Source organism: Equus asinus, chromosome 7, assembly GCF_041296235.1.
Source record: "Equus asinus isolate D_3611 breed Donkey chromosome 7, EquAss-T2T_v2, whole genome shotgun sequence".
NCBI lineage: Eukaryota > Metazoa > Chordata > Mammalia > Perissodactyla > Equidae > Equus > Equus asinus.
The window spans coordinates 5,448,767-5,476,299 of record NC_091796.1 but is presented as its reverse complement, the minus strand read 5'-3'; the positions used below and the strand labels follow the sequence as shown (position 1 = coordinate 5,476,299).

General features: G+C 42.6%; 2 protein-coding genes across 3 annotated transcripts in view; one reads left to right on the top strand and one right to left on the bottom strand.

Moving 5' to 3' along the window:
- The window catches only part of FBXO15 (F-box protein 15), a 71,970-nt gene extending 56,160 nt beyond the window's left edge, over positions 1-15,810 (bottom strand). The window contains exons 1-5 of one of the 2 annotated variants that reach the window (XM_014843773.3): positions 15,586-15,810; positions 9,037-9,147; positions 6,515-6,619; positions 2,065-2,307; positions 1,300-1,509 (exon numbers count right to left, since the gene is read on the bottom strand). In XM_014843773.3, the coding sequence (XP_014699259.3) occupies positions 1,300-1,509; positions 2,065-2,307; positions 6,515-6,619; positions 9,037-9,147; positions 15,586-15,689 (773 nt within the window). In that variant the 5' untranslated portion in view covers positions 15,690-15,810. The remainder of the gene's footprint in view (positions 1-1,299; positions 1,510-2,064; positions 2,308-6,514; positions 6,620-9,036; positions 9,148-15,585) is intronic. The other variant, XM_070512861.1, reaches the window with a different exon arrangement.
- On the top strand, positions 15,800-27,007 carry TIMM21 (translocase of inner mitochondrial membrane 21). The gene is made up of 6 exons (XM_014843777.3): positions 15,800-17,004; positions 23,185-23,247; positions 23,345-23,442; positions 26,205-26,278; positions 26,367-26,472; positions 26,576-27,007. Exons 1-6 carry the CDS (start codon positions 16,704-16,706, stop codon positions 26,669-26,671), a joined length of 738 nt encoding a protein of 245 aa, XP_014699263.1. The 5' UTR covers positions 15,800-16,703; the 3' UTR covers positions 26,672-27,007.
- Positions 27,008-27,533: the final 526 nt, after the last annotated feature.

Here is a 27,533-nt window from a genome sequence, read left to right as displayed (position 1 = left end):
AATATCTGCAGTAATATAATCAGGGAAAGTATTTCACACGTTTTTCTTCATAGCATTAAGACAGTTTGAGAATACAATAAAACCTGGATTTACCAGCACTAAGAAGTCTGAGACTCTCATATTCACAGCCTGACAGCTAGATCAGCAATCACTAAAACAATCCTCAAAGAACCAGCACCAGAGAGAGGAACCACAAACAAGGTCCCCAGGTGTTAAATTGCAAAAACGTGTCCCTATCCAGGGAAACCACGAACAGTGTCCCTCCAAAGAGACAGCAGGCCCTAAGGTGAGATAGCTCAACACCTTCCATAGCAAGGACATGTGTGAGAGAACCCAGTGGGTGGGACTGTAGCACACAAGGCTGGTAAGAACAATAACGTGGTAAATCCCACCGCAACATCAAAGGACACCGAGACAGTGAAGGAGGTGGTCAAGAGCAGGACACCAACGCTGGAGAAGGCAGCTGTCACTTTTGCATTTGCCATGACTTTTATACAAAGATACTTCCCTTGGTCAGGAGGTCAGGATGCTACACATGCCACAGTTCAGCTTTTAGGAGAAAACGACATGGTGAGAAAATGAGCGTGAGAGATTCGCTGGTAAAAGCAAGACGCAAGCCTTATAATGACTGTGTACTTAGCACAAAGCCACCTCATGACAAAATAACAATAAGTACTCAGTAAGCATCAGCAACATGACACATATGTATGTGATTTATGCACTTGACAATGAAATCTTTTGACAGTCTTCACAGTGACCATGCATGCTAAATATATCGCTATCAGCACGTGTGTATTTATGTATGTGTGTATCGCCACCCCACTTTACAGATGAGAAAATGAAGGCACAGAAAGAGTACGTTACTTGCACAAGGCCACATATATAGTAAGTCAAACAGAAAATCACATAAAAACAACTAATTATTATGACTTTATGATCTAATGTTTAAATTAAGATTATTGTACCATTTACTAAAGAAGGAAAACATAACAGTTTTATATATCTTTGTGTTAAAATGGTTAAAACTCACAAGGTTAGCCATCAAATCATCCAGGAGATTTTGTTAAATAGAATATCATTCCCTAACCATTATAGATAACAAAGATATGAGGAACCTAAATTTAGACCTAACCATAAATGTGATAAACCTATTCTTTTCCTATTCTATGGTGATCCACAATGAAAGAGAAGTCTTTAAGATGCAATCAAATTAAAATGCACTGGTAGTATTTTTTAATTACAAAAGTAACGCCAACTAATATTTATATGTAAGATGTTCTTACCCAAATTAGTACTTACCCATTTTTCGTGGGGGTTTTAGACCGGTCCATAAAAACTGGTGTCACACCACACAAATCTAAGGTTGACAATGTGGTTAGAAGTGGCCAGTTTTTGCCATACCACACAACTGTAACTGATGAATCATTTATTGAAAGATCAACATGCTCCATCATGTACTCTTTTCCACTTTTTTCTTTCAATATAATTACCCAACCTAAACCAGATTTTCTGGAGAAAGAAAAGCAAGCTAGAAATGTTTGCCTCAATGGGAAAAAAAAAAAAAAGAAAAGCTAATGTCTATTTCACACATCATTTCTAAAGCATCTAGTTCCCTAAAAGCCAAAGTCAAAGTTCTCAGAACATGCTCAATGTTAATTTTCATTTCACCAACAGTTCTGTCTTGAGAGTTTTTCTCCTCACCCAATGCACATTCATGGAACAATGTTCTAGGTATAAGCAATACACAGATAAGCGAGACAAAGCTTCCGCCCAGAGGGAGAGGTGCCTTGAATGCTCCTGGCTTTACTAGAGCAAATTACTAGGTTATTTCTGCTTTTCATAAAACCTTTAGCCCATATATACGGAATGGGAAAATACTTGGTATTTTGTAGATACACAAAAACACATAAATAAACAGTCCCTCACAATATGAACTGCACATGTCCTATATACACAATACTTTAAGCTTATACTATCATTCTTTTTTAAAGCATTTGCATATTTAAATGTCTAACAGTACTCTCAAATAACCACGATGCCCCTTCTTAAGAAGCCACTGCATACCTGAGGGCCTCTTTGGTTTTAACAGGAAGGCCTGTGTAAGGGTTGACAGGTTTGAGAACCTGAGCTAGTGCTGCTTTTACAGATGCTATTTGTTTTGCAATATATTCTTTCTTCCAATATCCAGCTTCTTTATCCTCAACTGACAATAAGTTCATAGTCACAGCTGTCTTCTCTACTGAATTAACTTTCCAATTAGATCTCTTAGGTGAAAAGGCAGTTGAGTAGATTCTGATCCAAATAAAACTGGGGGAAAAGAGGAAATATGTTAACTGTCTAAGAGATACTGTCATGCACCTGTAGTAGCAATATATTAAATTAGAGATGTACAATAATCTTTAGTATAATTCCATGAATAAGTCAAGCTGACCATATGCCCTTGTTCACATGTGAAGGTGAACTGTAGTTTGAGGTAAGTGTTTTAGATTCACCAACCCCAGAAACACAAACAAAAAGGAAAAGCTTGTTTTCCAAGGTCAAGTCAAAATGAGTGATCTCATGTTATGTGGGATCATCCAAACTACTGCCTTCTCACACCAACAATTGAATAGGAGATCTATTATAGAAAAAGAGGATGGAAGAAGTGTATACAATGGGATTCCTATCTTATTTGAAAGATATACTTTTTTTAAAAGATCAGAAAGAATATATACATACATACACACAGAGAGAAATGTCTACAGTAACTGAATTCTATGTTCTTTTTGCTTTGTATATTTTAATTTTCAACAATGAGCATGAACTACTTGCACAAAGAAAAAAATGAAGGTTGTTAATAACAACTAACAATGACAGTTAACATTTTTTCAGCACTCTATGTTCAGCTTTGTTTCAGCACTTCATACCTTAACTCATTTAATCTTCACAACGAATCCATGAGGTAGCTACCATTATTGTCCCCATTGAGCAGACGATGTAACTGAGGCCCAGATGCAAAGTGATCCGGCCCAGGTCTGTGTACGTGAGTAAGTGGTAGAAGCGGGGCTGAATCCACGCAGCCTCAACCAAAGCTCACATTCTCATCCCCTGTACTTCACTGCCTCATCAGTAACATAAAGAAATGGGCTCAAAGAAAGAATAATTTTATCGAAATTCAGAAAGCAATGCTGGAATTCAAATTCAGCTCTGGCCCAGAGTCTGTGACCCTCCCACTCACCACTGAGAGGCCCACAAGAAGCCACATGAGCAGTGGCAGTTAACAGGGGCCAAAACTGAGCCCAGGGTGCCTCTCTCCCAGCCAAGGCTCTCCATCAGGGAAGAGAAGTAAACTTCTCTTGGGGGAAACTGAGGCAGGGGTTAAAATCAATTTCCTAATGTGAAAGGTGAATTTTACATAAATAAACTTAATTATTTGCTAATTTATGTCTCCACATTTCTATTTAGTGCAATAAGGGAGAAACGGGCAAGAGGCAGCTGGGAGAGGGTGATTTCCCCATAGAAGGGGACGATCCTGAACTGCAGGAGGTCCATGGGAGATGCCACAGAGACTCTGGAGCGTAAAAACTGTTTCAGTCATCCAGAAAGCACCGCAGCAGAAAAGGAGCATTTCTCAAACATACAACTTGGGAACACATCTCCTTGACCCAGGCATTATATGGACAAACACACATAATCAGATCCCTACTGACATCTCTTTTAAGTATGAGTTTTAAAGTCATTTCTCATCCCACAAAATCATTTATTTATATCATGCTTTTCCCCTTAAAGCATTTATGCTTTCAGTTCAGAAATGTCTAGGCTTTCACATGTGAGCTAATAGATGCAAAATGATGATTATTTGAGTACATCTGGGTAACAAAACTGTTTCATCAAAATCCCTTAAATGGACACTTTTAAAAACTACCTTTGCATAAAAGCTTGTTGGTGTTTTCATCGACTTTATTTTACTCATCATTTCACTCCATGTAAGTGACCCTTGGCTTTAGCAAGACTTTCACTGAACCTCAAATTTCTCCCATCAGCACTACGTGAACCATGGCTGATTCTATTTTGTACCTGCTGGAGCACTCACAAACCACACACACACACACTGCCGTGGAGAGGGGAAGCAGAACACAAACCCCACACATCTCCAGTTATAACTACACCTAACCTTTGCACGAAGAACCACTTTCACATACATTATCGTACTGAATTTACTGTGGGGCCTAAAGAGAATAAAAACATCTTACAGAATTAAAATGTTGTGTAGATTGTTCCCCCTGACTATTTATAAAATACAAATATGAAGTTTAAGATGCTTTTAACGTCTCCAAAACCCAAAAACATTCACTTCTTGATCACCAAATGCTCCGGTCCTGTTAAAAAGCTAAGGTGGATTTGAGAACAAGTGCATATTTATCTAATCTGACTATCAGTCAGGCACAGAAAGACTCCAATCCAACAAGTTATTCAGCAAATGGGGCTAATTTAATGTTCTGATAAACAGTGTTTCCCAGAGGGATGGAAAATAAAAACCCAGATGATAACAACCTGTGATAATCCAGATCCAGCCTGATGCTGCTCCCCTGTCATCCCCTCGCAGAAACTGTGCTCACACTGATGGCTGTAACACACACGGCAGGGAGGCAGGCCCCACTGATGTAATGGGGTGTGGGGAGACCCCAACCCTTCAAAGGTGTCTCCTCATACATCAAGAGTATAACTGACTAAGGGCATGCTTCTGTCCTGTCTTCAGAAGCAACACTTAGAAAATACCATTAGTTTTCAAAATCATCTACTGTTTACACATTTGATTGTTAATACATCCTTTTATGAAGGCAGACTATGACTCTTAACAATACAGTTCAACTTACACAATTAAGATTTATCCTTTGAAAACGAAAAACATGAATGCAATTTCATCAGAAGCTCAGATTTTTTTAAAGAACAACATCCAAGAAAGTGACGTGGATACACAATTACTACTAAAAGTATGCAATGAATATGACTAGAGCTATGGCCCCAAATCCAGAGAGGCCTGCACCATCGAGGCCTATAAAGTTAAGCAGAGAGAGGTGATATTCAGAGAAAGTAAGAAATTTATAATTTATCAGCTTATCTAATTAAATCTGAGTTCTACCCTTAAATAAAGTAAGAATCCTCCAAAAAGCTACAGTTTTAGATGCTTAGTTGACCCCTTCCTTGAAAAATGGCTCACTGCACTTTGTTTTAGTGAATGCCTTCATCTCTTCTTAAGGTCATCATGTAAGAGACACATAAAAATTGCTCTACATTCATTCTAGAAACTTGGTCAAACTCGTTATTTCACTCACTGATGGGTGTGTGTGTATACTGACATAGACAGACAGACGTTTTCTCATACAGGAACATTCTTCTAAACTAAAAGATAAGAAAAACCACCCTTCTCAACCCCAGAATGGTATATGTCCCCTTCTGATTACAAGAACTTGACTGTCATTAGTATGATTTAGAGAAATGTTTAAAATATAGGTTCCAGAGCATAGAATTAAAATCTCCAGAAATGCAGGCTAGAGATCCAGCTGGTTCTACTGCAGCCATTCTGTGACTGGCATTTGAGAACCATGGCACCGGATAATGTTTCCTGCCCACTATGTTCCAAGATTAAACAGCATTACCACTCTCCCTCTGTCATTATCCACATCCTTATCTATTAAACAAACCACCAGTGAAATCTGCATCCTCACTTATCTTGACTCTTCCCTGGTTGATATGTGGGGTCTACATGGGAATGACATCTGTCTGATCTTCTGATCTTAAGGAGAGAGGGACCTAAAAGCCACGATGTTCAGCTGTAAGCCACAAAATTCTCACCAGAAGTTAGGAGGATTCCACTGTCTCACCCTCCAAGATAAAATTCTGAGCTGCAGACAAAGATGACAGTGACAACACAGAAGAAGGGGGTTCGCCCCTTGTGCCCTACTAGCCCAGGTGAGCTGGGTGCACCTCATCTCCGCCGGCTTCCCGTGGTAGAGCACTCTCGCCTCTCTGCAGCCCCTTCATGCCTCCCTGCAGAGCAAGGGGCCACGGTTGGCAAGTTTGGGTTCTCCCCAAATACACCTCACGGAGCCCCGTCCTCTTCTTTCTTCAGGATCTGCTTGACTGCCAGCAGAGCAGTTTGCCTGCTCTGCCAACCCAGGGCCAGGGTTAGCCAGAGGCAGGCTGAGACTGTGTGGCTAAGCCCGTCTGCCTCTGGCAGACGCAGCAAGTCTTCCTGGCCAACAGACTAAAAGCCACTTTCTCCAATAGCTACACCAACAACAAGTTTGATCTTTCTCAGTTCATGCAAAGGATATTCCTTTCTTCAAGCAAATAAATGCAAATCTTTGAAGATTATATCATATGACTAAAGCATGAGACATATTATGTCTCTGTCTAAAAATAACTCAAAGTGCTTTTAAATTTTAAAAATTGGTTAAAAAGCTCTTACGGTCTTCACAACTTCCAGAAAACGCCATCAAAACATGACAGAGAGAGTTGGTTTTCTCCTTACTTGTCATTGGCCAGATGGTAAAAGCGCCTGTTCACACATCCGGTACACAGTAGGGTCCCAGCATCCAAGTAGGAAAAGATCTTCAGCAAGATTTCTGAAGGCATACTGAGATGGGGGAGAAACGAGAGAGGCGGGCCAGTGTTTAACCTACGAGCTACCCAGAAAACTGGCTGTTCATCTCCAAATAGAAGGCGATAAACAGACTCTTGCTGTACAAGAGGCACCCTCATCTTCAATTGTTTTCTCGATTGATACGCTCTGGTGATTATAATTCTCATGACATAAACCAGTGTGGACACCAAGGGGACAAAGAGCTAACTTCCTTGGCATCTTGATCACATTCTCACACTGTGAATCAACAGGCAGGATTTCACTGCCTCCCTCATAAAAGTACGTATTATTCATTGGGGAGATAAATGGAAATAACAGACGAGACAAAGAATGCATTCTTAGCTATTAATAAGCAAAACACAGAATCCCCCCGCCTCCAAAAAAACAAACACGCTAAGTGGAATAGAAAGTATCAACTAATTTTGCACCTAACCTCAGCCACTCTCATGCACCCTCATCCTGCATGTCCTCACACTGCGACTGTTCTGCTGGGGCTTCACCGCAGCACCAAGCCCCTCGTGGCTCCCGCTCTCCCTCTCTCAGCAGCACTTAACTGACCATTCCCTGTTTCACAGCGATCTTCTCTTCTGGTTCACAAACACCCCCCCCCCCTCAGTTTCTTGGACCTCACTGGTGTTTCCTGGCTCCTTGGTTGGTTCTAAATGTCCCAGTTCCTCCGAGCTCGCTTCTGAGCCCCTTTGCTTTCATGTCTACACTCTCTCCACAAGACATCGCGTCCATTTCCGTGGCTGCAGACTCCTCCCAGACCTCACCCTGATCTGGACTCACATACCGGCCGTCCATTCGGCGTCCTCATTCCACATGCCCTAGGCATCTCATCTCTAACTCTCTCCCACCCCCGACTCCAAGGCCTTTCCTTCCCACAAACAGCACCTGCGCTTGCACATCAGCTCAAGTCAATAGTGGCAGATTCCTGTTTCACGTCTCTTTTCCTCTCCCACCTACATCTAATTCATAAACAAGTCGTGGGAGTTACACCCCTAAATATGCCTCAAATTTGCCTATGTCACTCCATCTTCCGTCCTTCGAGAGAAGGGAGACAAGTAAATAAGTAAACAAGACAATTTTAGAAATCCAATGACATCACACCTCTGTGCTTAAAATCACCATACCGTGAATAAAGCCCAAGCGCTCCTCCCCACAGTCTCTGAGGCCTGGCCTGATCTGGGCCACCTCTCCCTCTCCTCACTCACTGCCCACTGCCCAGCGCCCGCCGCTCCTTCAGCATGTCAAGCTCCTGCACCTCTGTCACTTGGCTTCCCCTCTCTGGATGCCCTTCCCCAAGCTCTGTAATCTCAATTTTCAGTTCTCAGCTTAGATGTCACCTCCTCAGAGAAGTCTTTCCTTACCATCTTACCCTCTATTCTGGATTACAAGTCCATTTGTTTTCTTGATAGTTCGTATCCCAATTTATAATTCATTACTTTTTTTTAATCTGTCTCCCCCACTAGACCATAAGCCTCATGAGAACACATGTGAGTGGCTCGCCATTTGTGTCCCAGCTCCAAGCACAGTATCTGGGATGGAGAAGGCCCTCGAATATTTGATGGATGGATTAACTGAATGAATATTTGTTCTATTTCTCCTATCAGATTATTGTATGACAGATTCTATTCCCAGAGTATAGAGTTTAAAGCTTAAATTGATGTCCTTAATTAAATCTTTCTTTTCGGCTTTTCATTTCTTTTTAAAAACACACTAAAAGTATGTACACTGTTAGCAGAGATAGTTATGATATAGTATTAAAAGCCCAAAACCTGAAATCAGGTAATTTATACTTGAACCTGAATTTTGCAATATGTAGATTATGTGAGCCTTACTTCCTCCACTGTAAAAAGTCTATCTATAATAATGCCCAGCTCTCAAGGCTCCACACAACACTTAGCATGTAGTTGGTGTTCCATAGATGTTAGTACAGTATAAATCCACAGGCATCTCAGCATCAATTTCAAGTAATAATTTTTTTAAAAAAGATTCTACTGATCTCAATGCTGGGTTCACAGTACAGAATCTTGCCATGGCAAAATGGATTCCCAAAACACTGAAAGCTAAGAAAGTCAGAGACCTTTCGAGATTTGGCAAAATAGACTTCAATCTTCTTCCTCCTTTTTCAAGGGTCTTTATCAATAATTTTGAAGAACTTTTTTAAAAAAGGAAAATTAAATTTACTTGTCACTTTTAGAAGTTTAGCTTCATAAAATTAGTCTAATAATGATAGTGGTGACAGGCCAATGACTCATATCAAACTCTCCATGTTGTACATTCTTCCTACACAATTCTATTCTTAGGGAGCTCAAAATAGCAACTTGGGATATACAGCGTTACCACTTTCTCTAATAACTCCATCCCTACAGCCCCCAAAAAAGTGGCAGACTGCTTCTGCTACTTACCTATCCAGAGACACAGAGCAGTCAGCAGAGGCTCTCTCGCACTGCCTTTCCCGTCTGGCATGTTGCTTCAGAGTAGCACAGCCTGCAGCATATCTGATACATGGCCCATTCCTGAAAGTAAACATGGAAAATTCAAATTATAATGAAAGGTGAACTGCCCACTCCCCTCTATAAAATTTTAGAGGATTCATAAACTCCAAAGATTACTCGCTGTAAAACTTCATCTCTGCAAAGAAAGAAAGGCAGGGTGAGAAGGAAGGAAGGAGGGACTATGAAACATTCAGTGTCCTGAGTAAGTAATCCTGAAAACTGGACTTACTCTCGTGTGTTTTAAACCTAAGATTCAAAACTTGCTTTTATTAGAGCACATCACAGAGGCGCCGTACAATGTGTTTAATGGAAACAAAAAGGATAAAGCAGTTTGGCTAGTTTCAATAACACAACAAGAGAAACTCAATAAAGATAGCATCGATAGAGTTAAAAAAAAAAAAACCTGTAGATGTGTAAGCCAGAACTGCCAACACGATCTACAATTTCACCGACCTTTGAGGGATACGACTGGGTCCAACTCTAGATTTGGCAGTCACAGCCACAGAAGTACCAAACACTCACCCACAAATCTGTTCACATTTTAACATCTCACATTCAATGGAATATATTTTAATTGGCCATCTTTTTTTTTTATTTTAGTGGTACATAGAATAATAGTGAATCTTATAATTAATGGCTTTTAAGATTCAGTGAAATAGGGTATAATATTTTATGCAGTTAGTCCTTTTCAAAAGTTCCTAAAATAAATTTCTATTAAAATCAGTCCTCAAAACCAGCAGTACTCAACAGCAGCTTGCTGAGATCTGAAACACCCAGAAAGTCATGGAGCTCACAGCCTCCCATTTTCTAGGCAGCAGCCCATGGAGAAAGCCCCTAGTGGATACGCTATTTCTCCTGAAGCCCTGGAAGCTGCTTGTTTACCACATACGTGAATCAATTATTGACCCACCCCCGACCCAGCACACTACTGAAGCAAATGATACCTGGAGGACACAGTCTACACGTTCAGTTCTCCAACACCAGCGCTCAGAGCACATACTTGGTTCACCAAGAGCGTAACTACCCTCGTTTTTCTCACGAGGGTGATTCCCTAGATATACTTGGACTAATACTCAGAGGATGGCCCTGGACCCCGAACACAACCTGCTCTTAGGAAGCACGGGGAGTGTATCGCCCACAGCCTCACTTAGCCTGCTCCCTCCTGCAGAGACAGGCACACCAAGATGTACACACGTCAGCAAGCACTCCAATCACCTCATGATTCCCCATGTGGTTCTGAGCAGCCGGAGAATGAGTTTCTCTTCCCTTGGCAGATTTTTCTCTTTAGAAACAAACAGTGGCTGGCACATGGCAAGCCCCAATAAACATTAGCTATCATCTGCATGATGGCACTTCAACCTAGGAGAGGTGGAACACAGTAACCTTTCCAGATCCCGGAGGGTAACAAATTCACCACGGTAAAAAATGCAGGCTACCCATGCCTCTCCATTCCAGCTTCAGCAAAAGTCACTCATTGTTCTTTTTGTCTTCTCTGACTTTCTAGCCAATGCGTACCAGGAAATGCAAAGCAGGGAGGCTGAGCCAGTGGTTTTCAATCTGTGCTCTGCAGAATAGAAAGGAGAGGCAGAGAGGGCAGGAAGAGATGCTAATCTGAAAGCTTTGCAATGCACTCGCCCCCTTTAATCAGAAAATTCACCTATGCAATATATTTTTGTACTTCCTTTGAAAATTTTGTTTAAGCAAAGATTTCCACAGCAGAAAAGCTTCAACTCCACTGCCCTGGTTCTAACAGAGTAATCAGAGGTGAAATACAATTTCCTGATTGTATTAGTTTCCTAGGGCTGCCTCAACGAAGTACCTCAAACTAGATGGCTTACAACAACAGAAAGTTATCATCTCACAGTCCTAGAGGCCAAAGTGCAAAACCAAGGTGTGGGGAGGACCCGCTCCCTTGGGAGGCTCTAGGGAAGAATCTTTTCTTGCCTCTTCTAGCTCCTGACGGTTGCCAACAATCCCTGGTGTTCCTTAGCTTGTGGCAACTAAGCTAACTGACTCCAACCTGTTCCATCTTTACCTAGCCATCTTCCCTCTGTATGTGTATGTCTGTGTGTCTCTTCTTATAACAGCATCAGTCATATTCCATTTAGGACCCACCTTAATCCAGTATGACCTCATCTTAACTAATAATATCTGCAAAGACCCTACTTCCAAATAGTCACATCCTGAGGTTCTGGCTGGACATGAATTTATGGGAGGAGAGGAAGGCACTATTCAACACAATATACAATTTTAAAACTATACATTTTAAAATGATTTGAAAGCATTCTTTATTTCAAGTGGTGAACTATTCTTGTAAATTCTAAACTGACCTGTATTACATACTCAAAGAAAAAATATCTTCAGTTAACAAAGGTTTCTAACACTGAAGCTTTAAGTAAAAGGGATTTGTATTACCCCTCCACCAAAAAGTAATATCCATTCAGAGTTCTCAACCCGTGACCCTTAGACTTCTGCAAATGTGAAGGGTCATGCCAAGAAGTCTGGGAGTCTGGACACACACACTGTATGAAGACTGAGAAATGTCTCTCACTAATAGATACTACTGTTTTTTTAACTTAAATGAATACTGCTATGGTTAATCAAATACAAATTTGTTGAAAAGCATTAGTAAATTGATAACAGCTTTTTGCTATTATGTATTTCCTCAATCAAAAGATGCCCAAAACTAAAAACTATTACCCTAGGCCTTTCCAAGGGAACTGAAGAAAAGTAAATTAATATGACATATCAATCAGTTTCAATCTAGCAAATTGGCAAAGACCAAATAAATGATAACGGCAACTGCTGGCTACGCTGCAGACAGATAAACATTTGCATTCACTGCTGGGAGCATAAACTGGTGCAAACGGTATGGAAAGCCAATTGGTAAAGTATATCGAGATTTTTGAGAGGCACACATAATTTTTTTAAGCCAGGAATTTCACTTCCAGAAATACATCCCAAGGCAAGAAAATGAGCCCAAAGACTTCACTCAAGAACATCTAACTCAAAGTTGTCTCCACTAGGAAAAATGCTAGAAACAGCACAGGGCTTGGTTAAATTGCATGGCCTCCATACAGTTAACAATGTTCAGCCAATTCAAATGGACAGTTTCAACAAAGGCGAAAGCATGTGAGAGAGAAATAAGTTCATGAAGTCTTCCAGAAGTCTGCACGGCTTGCTCTCTCACCTCCTTCAGGTATTCATGCAAATGTCACCATCTCACTGAGAACTTCTTTGGCCATGCTCTCTAAAACTCCAATCCATATTCTACATACATACACACACACACTTTATGCCCCTTCCCTATTTTTTTCCTTAACACATATCACCATCCGACACTACACAGTTCACTTATCTACCTTATTAACTACCACTGGAACATAAGCTCCATATTGGCAGATCTTTCATATGAGTTTTGGTCACTGCTGATTCTTAAGCACCCACAAAATGCCTGGCATGCAGAAAGCATTTGATAAATATCTGATAAATTAATAATATATCAACTGAAAAAGCAGGTCATATCAGTATATGCTATATAATCTTATTTTTGTATTTCTCTCAAGAGAATAAGCAAACACATACATACAAAGAAAAGACGTCCGGAAGGAAAGTCAACAAGGTACTACCCTGATTCACAGGATTACAAGGCTAGAAGGTTTTTGGGTGGTGGTTGTTTTCAAACTGGGGCTGGAAGATTGAAAGGACAGAACTCCGTGCACTTTCTAATATTTCTTAATATATTGAATATGTAATAAATGGGGGGGTTCTTGTTTTAATTTCAAAATAGAGAATCCCATACGCAAGAAGGTTTGGAATCACAATTTCATAGCACAATCCTTTAGGCTGAAGCTGTGGTTCCCAAACACAGCATTCTAGGGTACCAGGTGCCTCAAAATCTGCGGCACAGCCTGCAGAAAGCTCAAAATTTCTGTGACGTCTCTTAAAAAATTAATGCAAATGTTGCATTATTGTTGGATAACTTATCTGTATTTGTCTTATTATAAAAATGTATTACTTACCGGTTAAATGATTTAACATTTTTCCCCAAAACCATTGCATTAATTTTACATGTTGGGAAGATGCTCCATGCACCCCCACCCACTGGCACCTATCTGTTTGAGAAGTGCAGCCTATTTGTTGCTGCTTGTTTTTCCATAATTAAAATAGATCTCATGAGTCCTGCATTTCATAGATCAAAAGACTAAGACTCTACCAAGGCAATCACAGTGACTTGTTCAAGGTCTCAATCTAGAGACAGAGTCCCAGAGACCTCCATCTCCTGACTATCCCTTCAAAAGCTCTTTCTACTATATTATTATATTATACATCTTATCAGTATGGCTTTTGGTACAATTGAAAACTAATCTCCATTTCTCCATAAAATAAACCCACCGCACATTTCTAACAGTCACACAATTCACAAGTAGGTAAGTGACATGCACAGCCTCCTGTAGATGTAGGTCCACAAAGCTGAGTGCACATTTAGCTGACACAATTACTAAGATGACATTTAGTTTAAAAACACTTTTTTTCCAAGCGACAGATTTTGCCTGATAGCTTTGAATAAGTTCAATATTTTAAAAATCTACTTTCTGGGCCTGATTTTTAATATCCGGTAAATCAAAGAAATTAGACCAAATAGAAATTAAGCTAACTTGATATGCTTTCCGCTATATTTCTTACAGTTTATGATGTTTGTATATATTCACATTATGTGTTAAAAAGGGAACCACTGATTCCTTATTAAAATTTAATTTTTCTGAATTGAGAATTAAAAATAACCACCTACTTAGATATAATCTTTCTTAGCAACTGACTTTTCTTTACCAAAAAGAATGTACGCATCACCAAATCACGGGTTGACATGCAGGCTCCCATGCAAGGCACAATGACAGGCACTCTAATTACATCATTTCACCAGGAAGTTCTCTCAACTCATAAAGTAAAAGAAGACTCATCACATAAAAATCACTCTGCTTCCCACTAACAGAGCACTATATATAAAAACTAATTTTAGTAATAGTAGCAAATTGATTTAAAGTTCAAGCTTCCTATTTAAATTCCAGTCTTTCTCACCTACATAATAGAAGAAATTTTGCAGACACTGTTACCATCTTATTTGTCACAAGGCTTGTGGTATGTCTCATGTTACAGCTATTCTTAAGAACCAACTATTAGCATAATACTAAGGTACAGGGTCCTGCTTCTGAAACCAGAGTAAGTGGGGTAATGCACCCTTGGATGAACACAGGACATAGTTCTGGAGATTCAAGAAAACAAAAACTAACTTTAATTGCAGTGGTACGTAACACAGTCCTTTTTCATGCTTACACATTTGGTTTATTAGAAGGGATAACACGCATGACTTTTTATATCTATAAAGGAAGAAGATTTGCAAGCAAAAGGACAATCGTCAAGGACGCAAACTGTCCTTAGCATCATCCTTCCACCTAGTAAAATAACTGGGATGATAGGTACAGAGCTAGGTACAACTCATGACAGGACGAGACGGATTTAGCAAAGAACCACAGCACGTTGATACTTCTGAGGGGCTGGATCATCCACTTTGGGAAATGAGCCATTCCCCTTGGAGGTAAGGTGAAGATCCTTTTGGAAAGCAGCTGCATCCTCCTGTTCCCTCCTCACCTCACTCCTCAAAGCTGCCTTCTCTCACTGTAGACGAGGACTACCCTTCGGTTCCCGGGTGCCCCAAGAGACAGAGAGAAGAAACGAGTCTCTAGACCCCAGAACAAGAACACGAGAGGCCCTAGCACTTAAACAGGAAGAGAGGCAGAATAGGATTAGGAGTTGAGCACCAAGGGGTAGCTGTCTAGAAGGCATCCCCCCAGGGTTTGCTTAAAAACACAGACTTCTTGACGTCAGAGGTGCAGAAACGGCTGCCCCGGGAGACGCTCCCAGAGCAACCTGCCTGCTAGAGGTATAGGCTTAGGGGTGGTGAGTCCCTTCACGAATCGTGGGCGGGAGAGAAAACCGAGGAGGTGTTGTCGAGCTGATTCTACTTCTCTAAGTTATAAAGTTATAAAAGGCCGTAAGGTGATTCCCGGCCCCAGAACAAGGAAGCTACTTTGGGAACGCGCTCTGGAGGGCTCCCTCTGGGCGCCCCGCAGGCGGGGACCGGTGCCTGCGCCTGCCTGCACACGTGGAGCGCTTTCCCCCGCGCTCTCCGCGAGGCGCTGCACGTTCCCAGCTCCCCACCGCGCCTATTCACTGAATGAACGGAAGGAGAACGAAGATTTCCGGGGAAGCCACTCTACTCGGATCAGGACTTGGGGTAATCCCACTTTTCCAGGTTGAAGAGACCTTCCCCGCACTACAGAGAGCTGCAAGCCGCGCGCTGGAGCGGGACGAAGGAAAATAAAGAGAAAGGGACGGGGCTGTGGGTAATTGAGGGGCTTCCCTCGCGCGGCTCCCTGGGCGCGGCCCCGCCACCGTCACCTGAACCCGGCGCGCCCGGGGGCTGAACCCACGCCGAGCGGTAGGCGCGGCGCCTGGAGCCCGCGCCACTGCAACTGCAGGAGCCGGCCGCGTCCGGTCGCCATGGAGACCTGGCTGAGACGCCCAGCGGCGCGAGGGCGGGAGGGAGCAGCGCGCCGCCCCGAGACACGCCCGCCCGACGCCTGCGCACTCCGAGACGCGCGTGCGCAGGAGCGGAGCGGGGGTGGGGCCGAGGACGACACGGCTTTCCAACGCTCCAGGAGTTCTAGAAACTTCTGGGGCCCGGGTTCCTCCCACACTCGATGTCCTGACGCCGAGGACGCCGCGTGGGGAGTGGGTGACTTAGGCTTTAACACAGTGTGGGCATTGCGGCCGCGACGTCCCTCTCCAGTTGCTGGCTCTCTGGTAGTTCGCACTTTCGCACTGGTTGCTGTCTGGTTTCCTGGGGAAGAAACTGAAACGCACAGGCTACATCATTTGCCCATGAGGAATGGCAGAGCCACATTCAGATGGAGAATTTCCCAGTTTACACAGTCCTCTGTAGAGGGTCGCAAGAACACGCAGTTTATAATTACTAATTTGATTTTTGCAAGTTCTGTTTGAACTACTCAGCGCCTATAGCACGAATTCCCCCCACCAACACGGATACATCTTCCTACTGCGAGAAGTACGTGCAACGCAGGCGCAGGCGAGGCTGGGAGGTGGCGAAAGGCCCGGCGGGGACTCTGGCCGCCTTGCACTGTGGGAGATGTAGTCCTTGTGCCTTCCCGCTGTGGCAACTCAGTAAGACTTGAGATCCTCAAACTACTATTCCCAGGACTTCTAGGGGTTTCCCAGGTTGCTTTGCAAAGACATAGCGGGGCGATCGTGAATGTCGGCACAGAAGGTAATCAAAGCACTTTAATTCAAGTAAAAAGATGCCGAAAGAGTAGGGGAGGTGGACGTCAACGTCCTTCGGGAGACTCTTCGACTGCAGAAGCTAACGTTTTTGCCGAACACGCCGCGCGGAATTTCCGGTGTGCATGTGTAGACTTGAGTAGGCGTCCGCCTGGGGTGTAGCGGGAAGTGAAGCTTTTCGAGGTTGGCATCTTGCATAAACGGAGCGGCTTTCTGTGAACATGATTTGTACTTTTCTACGAGCTCTACAGTGTACGGAGAAGCTGCACAGGTCTTCGGGGAAGCGGCTGTTTTTGCCACACTTGGTGCTTAACAAAGCTTGCTTGAAAACTGAGCCCGGTTTGAGATGGGGGCTGCAAGAGCGGAAGAAAACGGTGCGGCCTCCATGTATTGTTGGAGTCTCCCAGAAAACCATCTGGACGCAGGGACAGAGCCCCCAGAGAGCCAAGGAGGACAGCAGCAAACAAGTGTCTGTGCACAGCAGTCGGAGAGGGGAGCCCGTCATCTCAACGTCACAGAAAGGTAAAAAGGAATTCTCCAGTAACGATCAGTCTGTCAACAAACGTGGCAAGAGCTGTCAGTGCCCCTTTACACAAGTTCAGTGCTAACGGTGGAAAAACAGTGCGTACAAATTAAAAGGTAGAACCGTTAGACACAGTTTAGAATCAGAGAATATAGGCCTAAAATTTTCTTCGCAGGTTTGCATTCAAATTTGAAAGTTGATTTTGATATAATTTTGTTGAATTATGTCTAGAAAATTTTTCTCAACTTTTATTAGTTCTGGTCTGGAGAGAGCTATATAAAACTTAAGCATTGTTAATACTTTGTAATGGAAAAGTCGATTCCCAGATGTTTCATCTCATTTGAATCTCGCATTCGTTTTTTCAGACAGATCAGCACTGCCCCCTTTGTGTATGATGCACACTCCCCCGATTTCACACAACCGAAAATTGAATGCACATTTTCCTATTTCAGTTTTCTGATATCCAGCTCAATGTTCTTTAGGTCAACCATTCACGAGTATTTCTTGAGCTTCCATTTTCTCTAAATTTAGCGCTTGAATGGGTGTTATTGGTTGTCCCACGGAAATCCTGTACACAAATAGGTTACCACCAAATTAGGAGGAAAATAGGTACAGAGTGTGAAACAGTGAAAAAAACGTTAATTGTGCTACAAAGAAGAAGTACTAGGGAGCATATGATAAAGAGTAATTGGATAGAATAAATAGAAAAGAGAGATTATTGAGTCATAATCCATAGAGATTAACTCATGTAGTTTCACTCAATAAACACTTCTCTTGAGTGACTGCTGTTGTGCCCAGATACTGAGTTAGACTCTATATATTACAGAATGAAGGATGTTCAAAACATCGCTTACCTTCAAATGAAACGTGCAGTAATAGGACGTATAAAAGAGGAAAGGTAAAGTGTAATTCTGTCAGGTAAAGTCAGAGAAGTCCTCATAGATGAGATAAGAAATCATTTAACTTCTTATTGTTTATTCCTTCACTTTACAAGTAATTTGTAGAAAAAATAAAAAAGGAAGCAAAGAAAGTAATCCAGACACCCATGGCTATATCACACAGGATGACTATTGTTAATATTTTGGTTTATGTCATTTCAGTGCACATACTTTTTAACAATTCTAACAAAAAAAATTTAACTGTATCCTACTAGTTGTTTTGCGGTCTGCTGAATTTATCAAAAATATAATCATTCACTCATTCATAATAGCCTGAACAGGGTTGTGAGGGATGATTAAAAGTTCAGCACAAGTGAGCAGCCTGTATGCAGAGGTCAGAGGCACAGAAGTGTCAAACAGCGTGTGCTAGGTCATCTGGCTCCAGCAACAGCACTGCTTACACTGCAGGGGGGCCTGCTGCAGAGCCCTGTCCTGATCTGGACCCCACTCAGAGGTGGCAGCTTTCCTGGCGCCTTAGTGAAGGGGTGGGAGCAGTGTGCCCAGATGTGGAGTGTGCTGCCTCGGGAGTCCACAGAGGCCCGTCACGCTGTGGTAGGACAGATGGGATCCAGTAGCTGGTCTTTTACTTGGCAAGGGGTGTCCCAGCATGCCCCACCCGGCGTCCTCCTAAGAGTTTTGCTGATGTGTTGGCAAGCCCTGGATCTTTGCTGGGCTCATCCCCCACACTTGGAGCACATGTGTCTTACCAGGGGTCCCAACATACAACACGCATGCCACTTGTTACTTTTGCCTCTGCCTAACATGATGGCATAAACAGAGTGGACAAATGTGATGTTTTGCAGAATGTCCAGAACAGCAATGTCCAAACAAAACTTTCTGCAGTGATGGAAATGTTATATATGTGTGCTTTCCCAGTAAGGTAGCCACTAACCACATGTGGCTTTTGAGCACTTGAAATGTTGCTCGTGAGACTGAGGAACTGAGTTTTTATTTAAGGTTAACTTGAAGTCAATTTTAAAATTAAAGTCAAACAGCCACTTGTGGTGTATAGCTGCTGTATTAGACAGCCCAGATTCAGAAGGTCTGGGTCCCTTAAAACTATTATGACAGGTGGGACACTTAACAAATCCTGGGCAAGACCGTACATGTACACCGTTATTATCAGTTTCCTGTTAGTGCAAACTGCTACTGCTGCTCCCTCTCAATAGAGAAGGAAAAGAATACATTCTCCAGATCAGTGGCCAATGCCATGAGTCTGTGTTAATGTGCTCCATAAAGTTATCATATCTGGCATTGCATCCGTATTGGGGCTACTGCTTGGTTGAATTTGCAGTGGACTGCTGTCATCCTCCAGTTTCTGCCTGGTTTTTGTAAGGGGCAGACTGGTGAATTACATGGGACTGCAATGGGCACCACTGCCCCTCTATCTTTAGGTCTTTAAGAATAGCTCTGTCTGTACCATTCGCCCTTAGATGTGAGACTGTTTTTGATTTACTGTCTGGGTCAGTTGGGGGCAGTTTCAGAGACTTCCATTGGACTTTCCCCATATGTTAGCTTTTAACCCACCCTCAAAGGAACTGAAGTAGGGGTTGTTGTTGCCAGTTACTGAGTATATCGATTCCCGTTATACATTGGAAATCAGAGAAATATTACCTGGTAGGTCCCTGGACCCAGCTGTGAAGCTTTTACAAGCGAGGCTGTTTCTTACATGACCACCATACATACCTAACAGAGGGGCCGTAATGACTCTTTGGGTTCTGGGGTGTCAGTGTCAACTCAGACCGTCCAACAGACCTTGAAATGTGTGGGTATTCCCCTTTCTCTAGTGCATGGTTACCAAGCCAGTGGCTGTAGGTCTCTTTGGTGAAGAACCAGGGGCATCCTGTGTACTTGCTCAGCTGTCTCCTCATAGAGGCTGGTCTTTCCTTCAGTATATGGGTTCCAGGTCTGAAAACTGTTTCAGGTCCAAAAGCTGAGTCAGTGATCATGACTTTGCCTTGGGTGTCTGCCTTCAGCCTCTTGATCACCCATAATTAATTTCTCATGATAATATAGATTGAGCAATATCCTTGTCAGCTGCCCATCAGTCTCACCCTTGAGAACACCATGTTCTAGTATCGTGTCTGTTGCTTTCTGCAGGTCAGACACCCCTGGCTGCCTCTTCACCCTTGCTATTCATTATGATAGTTGCACCCACCTAGCTTCTGATGGTTCAGTGCCACAACCGTCCGCATGGCTGTCAGGATACCCTCTTCTGTAACGATGTAAACAGTGTCCTCCGGGCCCTCTACACAGCTGGTGGGTTTGGGATTTTGTTTCTTATATCCACTCTAGCATGCCGTCTCTCTGAGCCTTTTGATCCTTTCCTCCACAGTTTGCCATGGCAGTTCTGTCATTTTTAGCTCACTTAACGTGGACCGTCCTCTCTCCATGTTTGCAAGAGCGAACCTAGCTGTGCCTCACCTCCCGAGGTGCTTGCTGGATTGTTCAATTCTTGACCACAGGAGAGTGCTCCCATATTACACTCTCACTTGTCCTGTTCTGTGTTCTGTGCCCCTTGATGCCATCCTTAGGATACAGTCACATGTGTGCTCTCACAGCTCCTGCTGGGGGGGCCTACAGCTCCTTCGGGGCTTCATCCTTTTCCTCTTTCCTCCCAGTTATGTCATAACCTGGCAAGAGCACATCTTGCTAGATTGAAGCCCCCAATTAGTCTTCAAGGAGGAGAAAGAGCCTTGAACTGGGAGGCATGAGCTGCTGCTTCAGACCCGGAGGGTTCAGGAGAATCTGTGGATTTGAGATTTTTTAGTGTATCAGCCTATATGTCTCATACCAAGCTTCAGATTCCCTTTCCTCCCAAAATTAGGACCCTGGCCTTGACATGGGAGACCTGACGGGGTTGAAATTCCAACCTCTCTGCTGCTCTTATGCCCTGGGCCTGACCTTCAGCTTTTTCTGTCCTCTAGGTGCAACAGAGGCTCATCTCTGTTTTGTTATCAAGGAGGCCTCTACTTTCGCACTTCACCTTCACTGGGGATTAGTTACTCTCATCTTACTATCTTTATCTTTCTCTATTGCATTGGCAGCCCCTAACCACAGCCATTCAAACCAAGTCCTTAAAGTGGCTTATTCCTCCTGAATTCCCAATATATGATACCAACTAGTGCATTCCCTTTCACCAGTATTCCAACCCAGGTCTCCATGAGTAGAGCTGCAACAACTGCATATCACTGTGTGCCAGGCCTCTCAGTGCTGTACCCACCAGCCAGCAGCCAGTGATCCAGCTCCAAAATCCCAGTTTGGAACAGCTCCCTAGGACCACTCCTGGTAGCACCTGTCCCAGTTGGGTCCCCATGGAAGCAGACTCAGTGGCATTTGCATACAGGAGGTTTTTGGGAGTGCTCAGAACACATCTATGAGGGGTGAGGCAAGCAGGATTATGCAGAGGGAGAAGTTGAAGTGCAGTGCATTTGCAGTAGGGGCCTCAGCCAGTTCTCCAGGGAGCTCTGAGGCTGGGCTGGCCTGTCACCTTCCAGCATAGGGTGTGGGGGCTGAAAACACCGACCAGGCATGAGGCACGGGAAGGGCCATGACTTTGGTGAAAAGGCTGTCTTCAGATGAAGGGCTGTCTAGACGGGAACTCAGCTGAGAACCATCAGCCCCTAAGCTCTCCATAGCTGGGGGAATGGGAGCCTCAGTCCTGAGGGGAGGAGCTGGGGCCTCTCACCACAGCAGCCACTCCTGCAGAGACAAATGGCAGAGTTTTTTGCATGAAAGTATAGGTCTGAAAGGGTCAAGAAGAGGAAGGTAGGCAATGAACAGCTTCCAATCAAGACAACTATAAAATAACACAGAGACTTTATACATGTGCGGACTGTGGACGATACCCAGCACAGGGCTTTGCACATAGTGGATACACAGTAGGTGTTTATAATTGAATAATAGAGAAGGCCTTCCAGATACCCTCAGCAAGGCGGGATGTTTGCATTGAGAGGGGCAATCAAGAATCCAGGGTGTTGGGACCAAAGACCTGATGTGGGTAATGGAATAATATGGCTACTTACTAGTATGATCATTATTGTAGTCTCAGCTTGGGGCTTGGCACACAGCTGGCAGTTAATATTCAGGAAGTGTATTTCGTAAACTTAATAGAGAATGAAATGAGACGTTCTCATTGTCAGCCTCTCGACTCCTGAGCCCGCTAAGGAGATGAGATTGTGGCAGGGATTGCATAGTCAAGCCCATGAATTGCATGTTTGGGCAGATGCAATCTTTTTGTTATTTCAGTCACATCTTTTTAGTTAGGAACCTGTACTGAAATCTTGAAGGATTATTATGCTAAAAAGTACTTTTAAATAAGTGTTATTTTATAAAAGTAACAGAAGCTTATTGTACAAAAGGGAAAACTATAAAAATAACCTGTAAACATTTTGTTGTATTTCTGGAAAGAAAATTTGTAAGAGATTTGTATTCCAGAAATCTGTGTTCCTAATGTAGTGAATAAATTAATCTATAAATATAGCACCAGGAGGTGATTCACTTTTCAGCATCAGTGAAAAAGTATAGTTGCAATTGTAATGTTAAAGCTCTTTGCATATGTATGTACATATGTATATCTATACATATAAATATATATTGTGTCCCATGATAATATGTTGATTGAATTTATTTAGCTTTCAGAACTTCTATTTAATCCATATGCACATTTTATTAGTATCGGGGAAAAAAAAGTGCAGATTCTGGGCAAGTTCTTCATTTTCTAAATCCATTCAGTTCACAAATCTGTCTGGCCAAGCAAATTCCTGTTCTAAATTTAGTTCTCTGTTCATTGTGGGCACAGCCAGTGGGGTGGCCAGAGGAGAAAGTTCCTGAATGTTAAGAGTCAAGGCCTGTTTTGAGCCCTTTGACTCAGTTGACAAAGCCAGCACTTTCCTTAATCTGACAGCAAACTGTATCGCCTACTGCCTAATCTGTGACAGTTGTTTTCACACTGAGGGGCTGGATCACTTGTTAAAAGGATTTCCTCAGCTTACAAAGTAAGGAAGTATTAAAATTATGCTAAACAAAATAAAAATACTGACTTCTAGGCCTTCCTCCCAGAATTCTACTGAGGTTCTTTAAAAAGTTTCTTGAGGAGGTTCTGATTTGCAGGGAGATTTGAGGACAGCTGCTGTGGAACACATGGAGACCCACTTAGGTCCGGAGGCCACGTCACCTCCTGGAAATACTGTGGCCACCCGTGTTCCTACTCATGTGTGACTCGGTGTTTTCTCTTTACAGTGAAAGAAGCCGGACGAGATTTTACCTATTTGATAGTGGTGCTTATTGGAGTCAGCATTACAGGTTGAAAACACAGCAAGTATAATACCCCTGAATATCTTTTTTATTTATCATTTGTCTTGCTTCACTTTGCTTGATCTTCTTTTTCTGTGATTTCCAGGTGGCTTGTTCTACACGATTTTCAAAGAACTTTTTTCTTCATCCAGTCCTAATAAGATATATGGGAAAGCCTTAGAAAAATGCAGATCACACCCCGAGGTTAGTCCTCAAGACTGAGTGACACAGACTCTGATAATCGGGAGAAAATGTTGGGGAGCGAGGGGAGTGGGCAGAATTCGTGTACCAGTTCTGAGACTAGTGAAGTTTGTATATGATAAAACCATAAGGCTTGGATTGTGATTATGTTATTAGCTCTTTGTTCTGTACTAGACATGCTTTGATTAAGAGCAAGCAGGTGCCGGCCGCGTGGCCAAGTGGTTAAGTTCGCGTGCTCCGCTTCGGCAGCCCCAGGGTTCCACCGGTTCAGATACCAGGCGCGGACATGGCACCACTTTTTAGGCCATGCTGAGGCGGTGTCCCACATGCCACAACTAGAAGGACCCACAACTAAAATATACAACTACGTACTGGGGAGATTTGAGGAGAAAAAAGCAGGGAAAAAAAAAAAGGAGCAGCCAAAGTTCCATGTAGGGGTGTTTTCATCCTAGTTGTACGAGAGAGTTATTTTACTAGTTGTCATTAATAATAAATGCTTAGACTATACCAGAGTATTAAACTCACGCACTAAGTCTAGTCCTTTAAAAATACCTGATTCATGGGGCTGGCCCCGTGGCCGAGTGGTTAAGTTTGCGCGCTCCGCTACAGGCGGCCCAGTGTTTCGTTGGTTCGAATCCTGGGCGCGGACATGGCACTGCTCGTCAAGCCACGCTGAGGCAGCATCCCACATACCACAAGTAGAAGGACCCACAACGAAGAATATACAACTGTGTACCGGGGGGCTTTGGGGAGAAAAAGGAAAAAATAAAATCTTTAAAAAAAAAAAAAAAAAATACCTGATTCATGACCTCATGATCATAATAGTAACTGTTGATGCTTATTGAGAGCACAGTGTGTGCCAAGCAGTGTGCTCAGTGTTCCAGTGCATCGTCTTTGTTAAACGCACAGAAACCATTTGCGTTAGGTACTGCTGTTACCCTGTTTACAGAAGAGGAAACTGACACTTAAAGAGATTAAATGACTCCACTAAAATCAGAGCCAATTAGTGGAAGAGCCCGAGCCTGAATCCAAGTTCATCCGATTCCACATCTTATGCTTTCAAGCACAACCTGCCTACACCGTTCCCTGGGAGGAGGGAGACGCGGAAGAGTCACCTCAGTTCTTTGAAGGATCCTGTCCAGAAGGAAGGCTTTCTGTGAGGCTTTCCAGTCGGAGATGGAAAGGCAGCAGAGCCTGTGGAATGCCCGATTCCTCATCCCTAGGCAGAGAGCTCCAGCACTGAGAAATAGTACTCACTGGAATCTTCACTTTGTACCCTCAAAGAAGACAGCAGATAACATCTTAAGTATGAGGGCTGTTTCTCACACAGGCAAGGAGTAGTGCCAAAGAAACAGAACATGCACTCCCTGGGAGGGGAAAGATGGAAATGCACGCTCTCAGCCCAAGTGCCCTGCACTAGTTTTCCCTGGGGCACGCCTCCGAGTGCTCCATCCGTTTCTCCTCATGTCAGGGAGGAATCCTCAGAAGCTAATGCTCTCTGGCATGTTTCTTTTGAAATCTGCTGATTTCTCTTAAGGGGACTAGACAGTGTGAGAACCATGAAGAAGGAGGCAGGGAGGGAGATGCATCTCTGAGTAAGATGAAAATAGTAGGAAATGAGGAAGATTCCCATTATAGTTATCGGGAGTCCATGTGATACCTGACAGAAACTCTTTAGAAACTACAAAAGCAAATATGAGTAGTAGCATAATTAAATGATTGGACACAACTCTAAAAAGAGATGAAGAGTGGCTGTATTATTCACAAACTCAGCCTTTCAGAGATCAGCATTTCGAACAAAACTATACAAAATAAACACAACGAGTGGGCATTATTAAAGTTATAACTTAACTTGCTACCTAAAAGAGCTCTGCAAATACTAACTTCAACAATTCAATTTGTCAACACTGAAGAGCCTGTTCTTTGCCAGGAGCTGTGCCCGGTTGAAAAAGAGAAAATTCCCACGTTCTGATGCGATGTATTGAATCTATTAAAGTAAACTACCTGAACTGGTGTTCGGTTTGTTTCAGCTACTCAGTTCTTAAATATTTCTCTCTTATCTTAACATTATTCCTTTTATACCTGAAAAATGTTTATGCCTGTTTATACCTGAAAAATGTGATACTGAAGATTCCCAACAGACAAAATAAGAAAACTTTTATAGAGTTGAGGCAATATTTGTTTTAGTTTGATATCAGATTTCTATTTTTTTTAAAGATTGCGAAGTATTTGCATTTTAAATTCAATAAAAACTACAGTTGCACTTCATTGTGAGTTTTCCCATTACAAGTAATTGATTCCCATCTCTAGGTCTGGTAATAAGAGATCGTTATGACTTGTTTTTATTTCACTGTGTTTAAGGACTTAAAAAACTATTTTGCTCTCATAGTTTTTAGTATTAGACCCCATTAGGTAAATTTCACTAAAAATATTTGAACTTTTAAATATCTGAACTCTTTATTTCATTGTTTGTTTTTATAAGGGGAGTGGGACTAGCTTCCTACGCTGTTGTGAAACTACACGTAACACCATGAAGTTACTTATTTCAATCTCTGTGCCTTAAATATTTAAGTTATTTATGGGATGATTTTTACATGATAATTTTTTTCAGTTCTCTCGTCATTGGAGTTGTCGTTTTGAAAGGGTCCTAGGCTTACTGATTTTTTTTTCCTAAAATAAATCACTTGGTTTGTCAGAAAATATTTCCTTAGAAAGCTTAAAAAAAAATAGCTCTTACCGAATGAAGCATTGTCTTTATGCTCCAGGTGCTCAGTGTCTTTGGGGAGCCTGTGAAAGGCTACGGGGAGGCGACGCGGCGCGGACGAAGGCAGCACGTCAGGTACCGCACTTTGCTTGAGTCTGGAAAGCTCGGGGATGGTTTTTAAATGAAAGGAGTTTAGGCTTATCTTCCTTCATTTTCTTGACAGTTTTATTGAATACGTAAAAGACGGGCTGAAACACATGCGTGTGAAATTCTACATCCAGGGCTCCGAGCCTGGGAAGCAAGGAACCGTGCATCTCGAAGTGAAAGAGGTGTGAGGCTCAATCGTAGTGGGTTAGATGATTCTGAATGCAGTGTTTGCTACTGAAAGCACTGGAAAGAAAAATAACACCTTGAAATACATTTTTTTTCCAGAACCCAGAAAGTGGCGAATATGAATTTCAATACATATTTGTAGAACTTGAACCCTACCCTAGAAGAACTATTATCATTGAAGATAATCGGTCCTGAGACAATTAAAAGAAGCAAGCAAGCATGCTAATTGCTGCTGGCTGTTGGGTGGTGCAGACTCACAGCTCTCATCTTCACAGCTCCTCCACAGTCTCTTTTGAATAGGACAGGAAAGAGTGTGTAGCTCATGAAAGTGAATGTAACTAGGTAGTTGTTGCATTTAGACAAACTGAACTAGAGATCTTCTTGTAGAGTGAAAAATCATGACATAGAGCATATTTTGTGTTATCTCATTGAATCATCAATCGTGGACAGTATTTGTGCTCTACTTAAAATCATCTTTTATGATAAGAAATTTTGATTATTAAAAATTTTTCACCATGTAAATAAGAAAAACAGAGTTCAGTATTTTATGCTTTTTTATGTTGTATAAATGTATAAAATCTGTAAAATAAAAGTAACAAAAAAATGCTTCCTTCCATATACTTCAGAATCTGACTTGAGGTGAACACTTGGAAATATTTGAGAACTGTAGGGGAACCACATGGTAAATAAGCTCTTCACCACTATCATAGGAAGGTTATACACATTGTATGGTTTTTAGTAATCCGGGGTGGCTCGTTTTTCCCCCTTTGTGAGTTGGGGGACATTGTACCCAGTGGGGAAAGTACGCACTCTAAAGTCGGGTGGACCTGGCTTCTCACCAGGCGTGTGGGCCTGTGCAGGTACCTTAGCCTTGTCAGACCTCACTGTCATGGCTTGTTAGGGCGACTAAAGGAGATGATAGGTGCCAGGGCCTGGACCATAGCGGGCACCCAGGAAGTGTCCCCTCCCCTTTAGGACTTGCACTGATGCTTTATACTGCCAAAAGAAGCGTGGAAATGAGTGAGAGTCATTTAAGCATATATGCAATGCCTTTTTG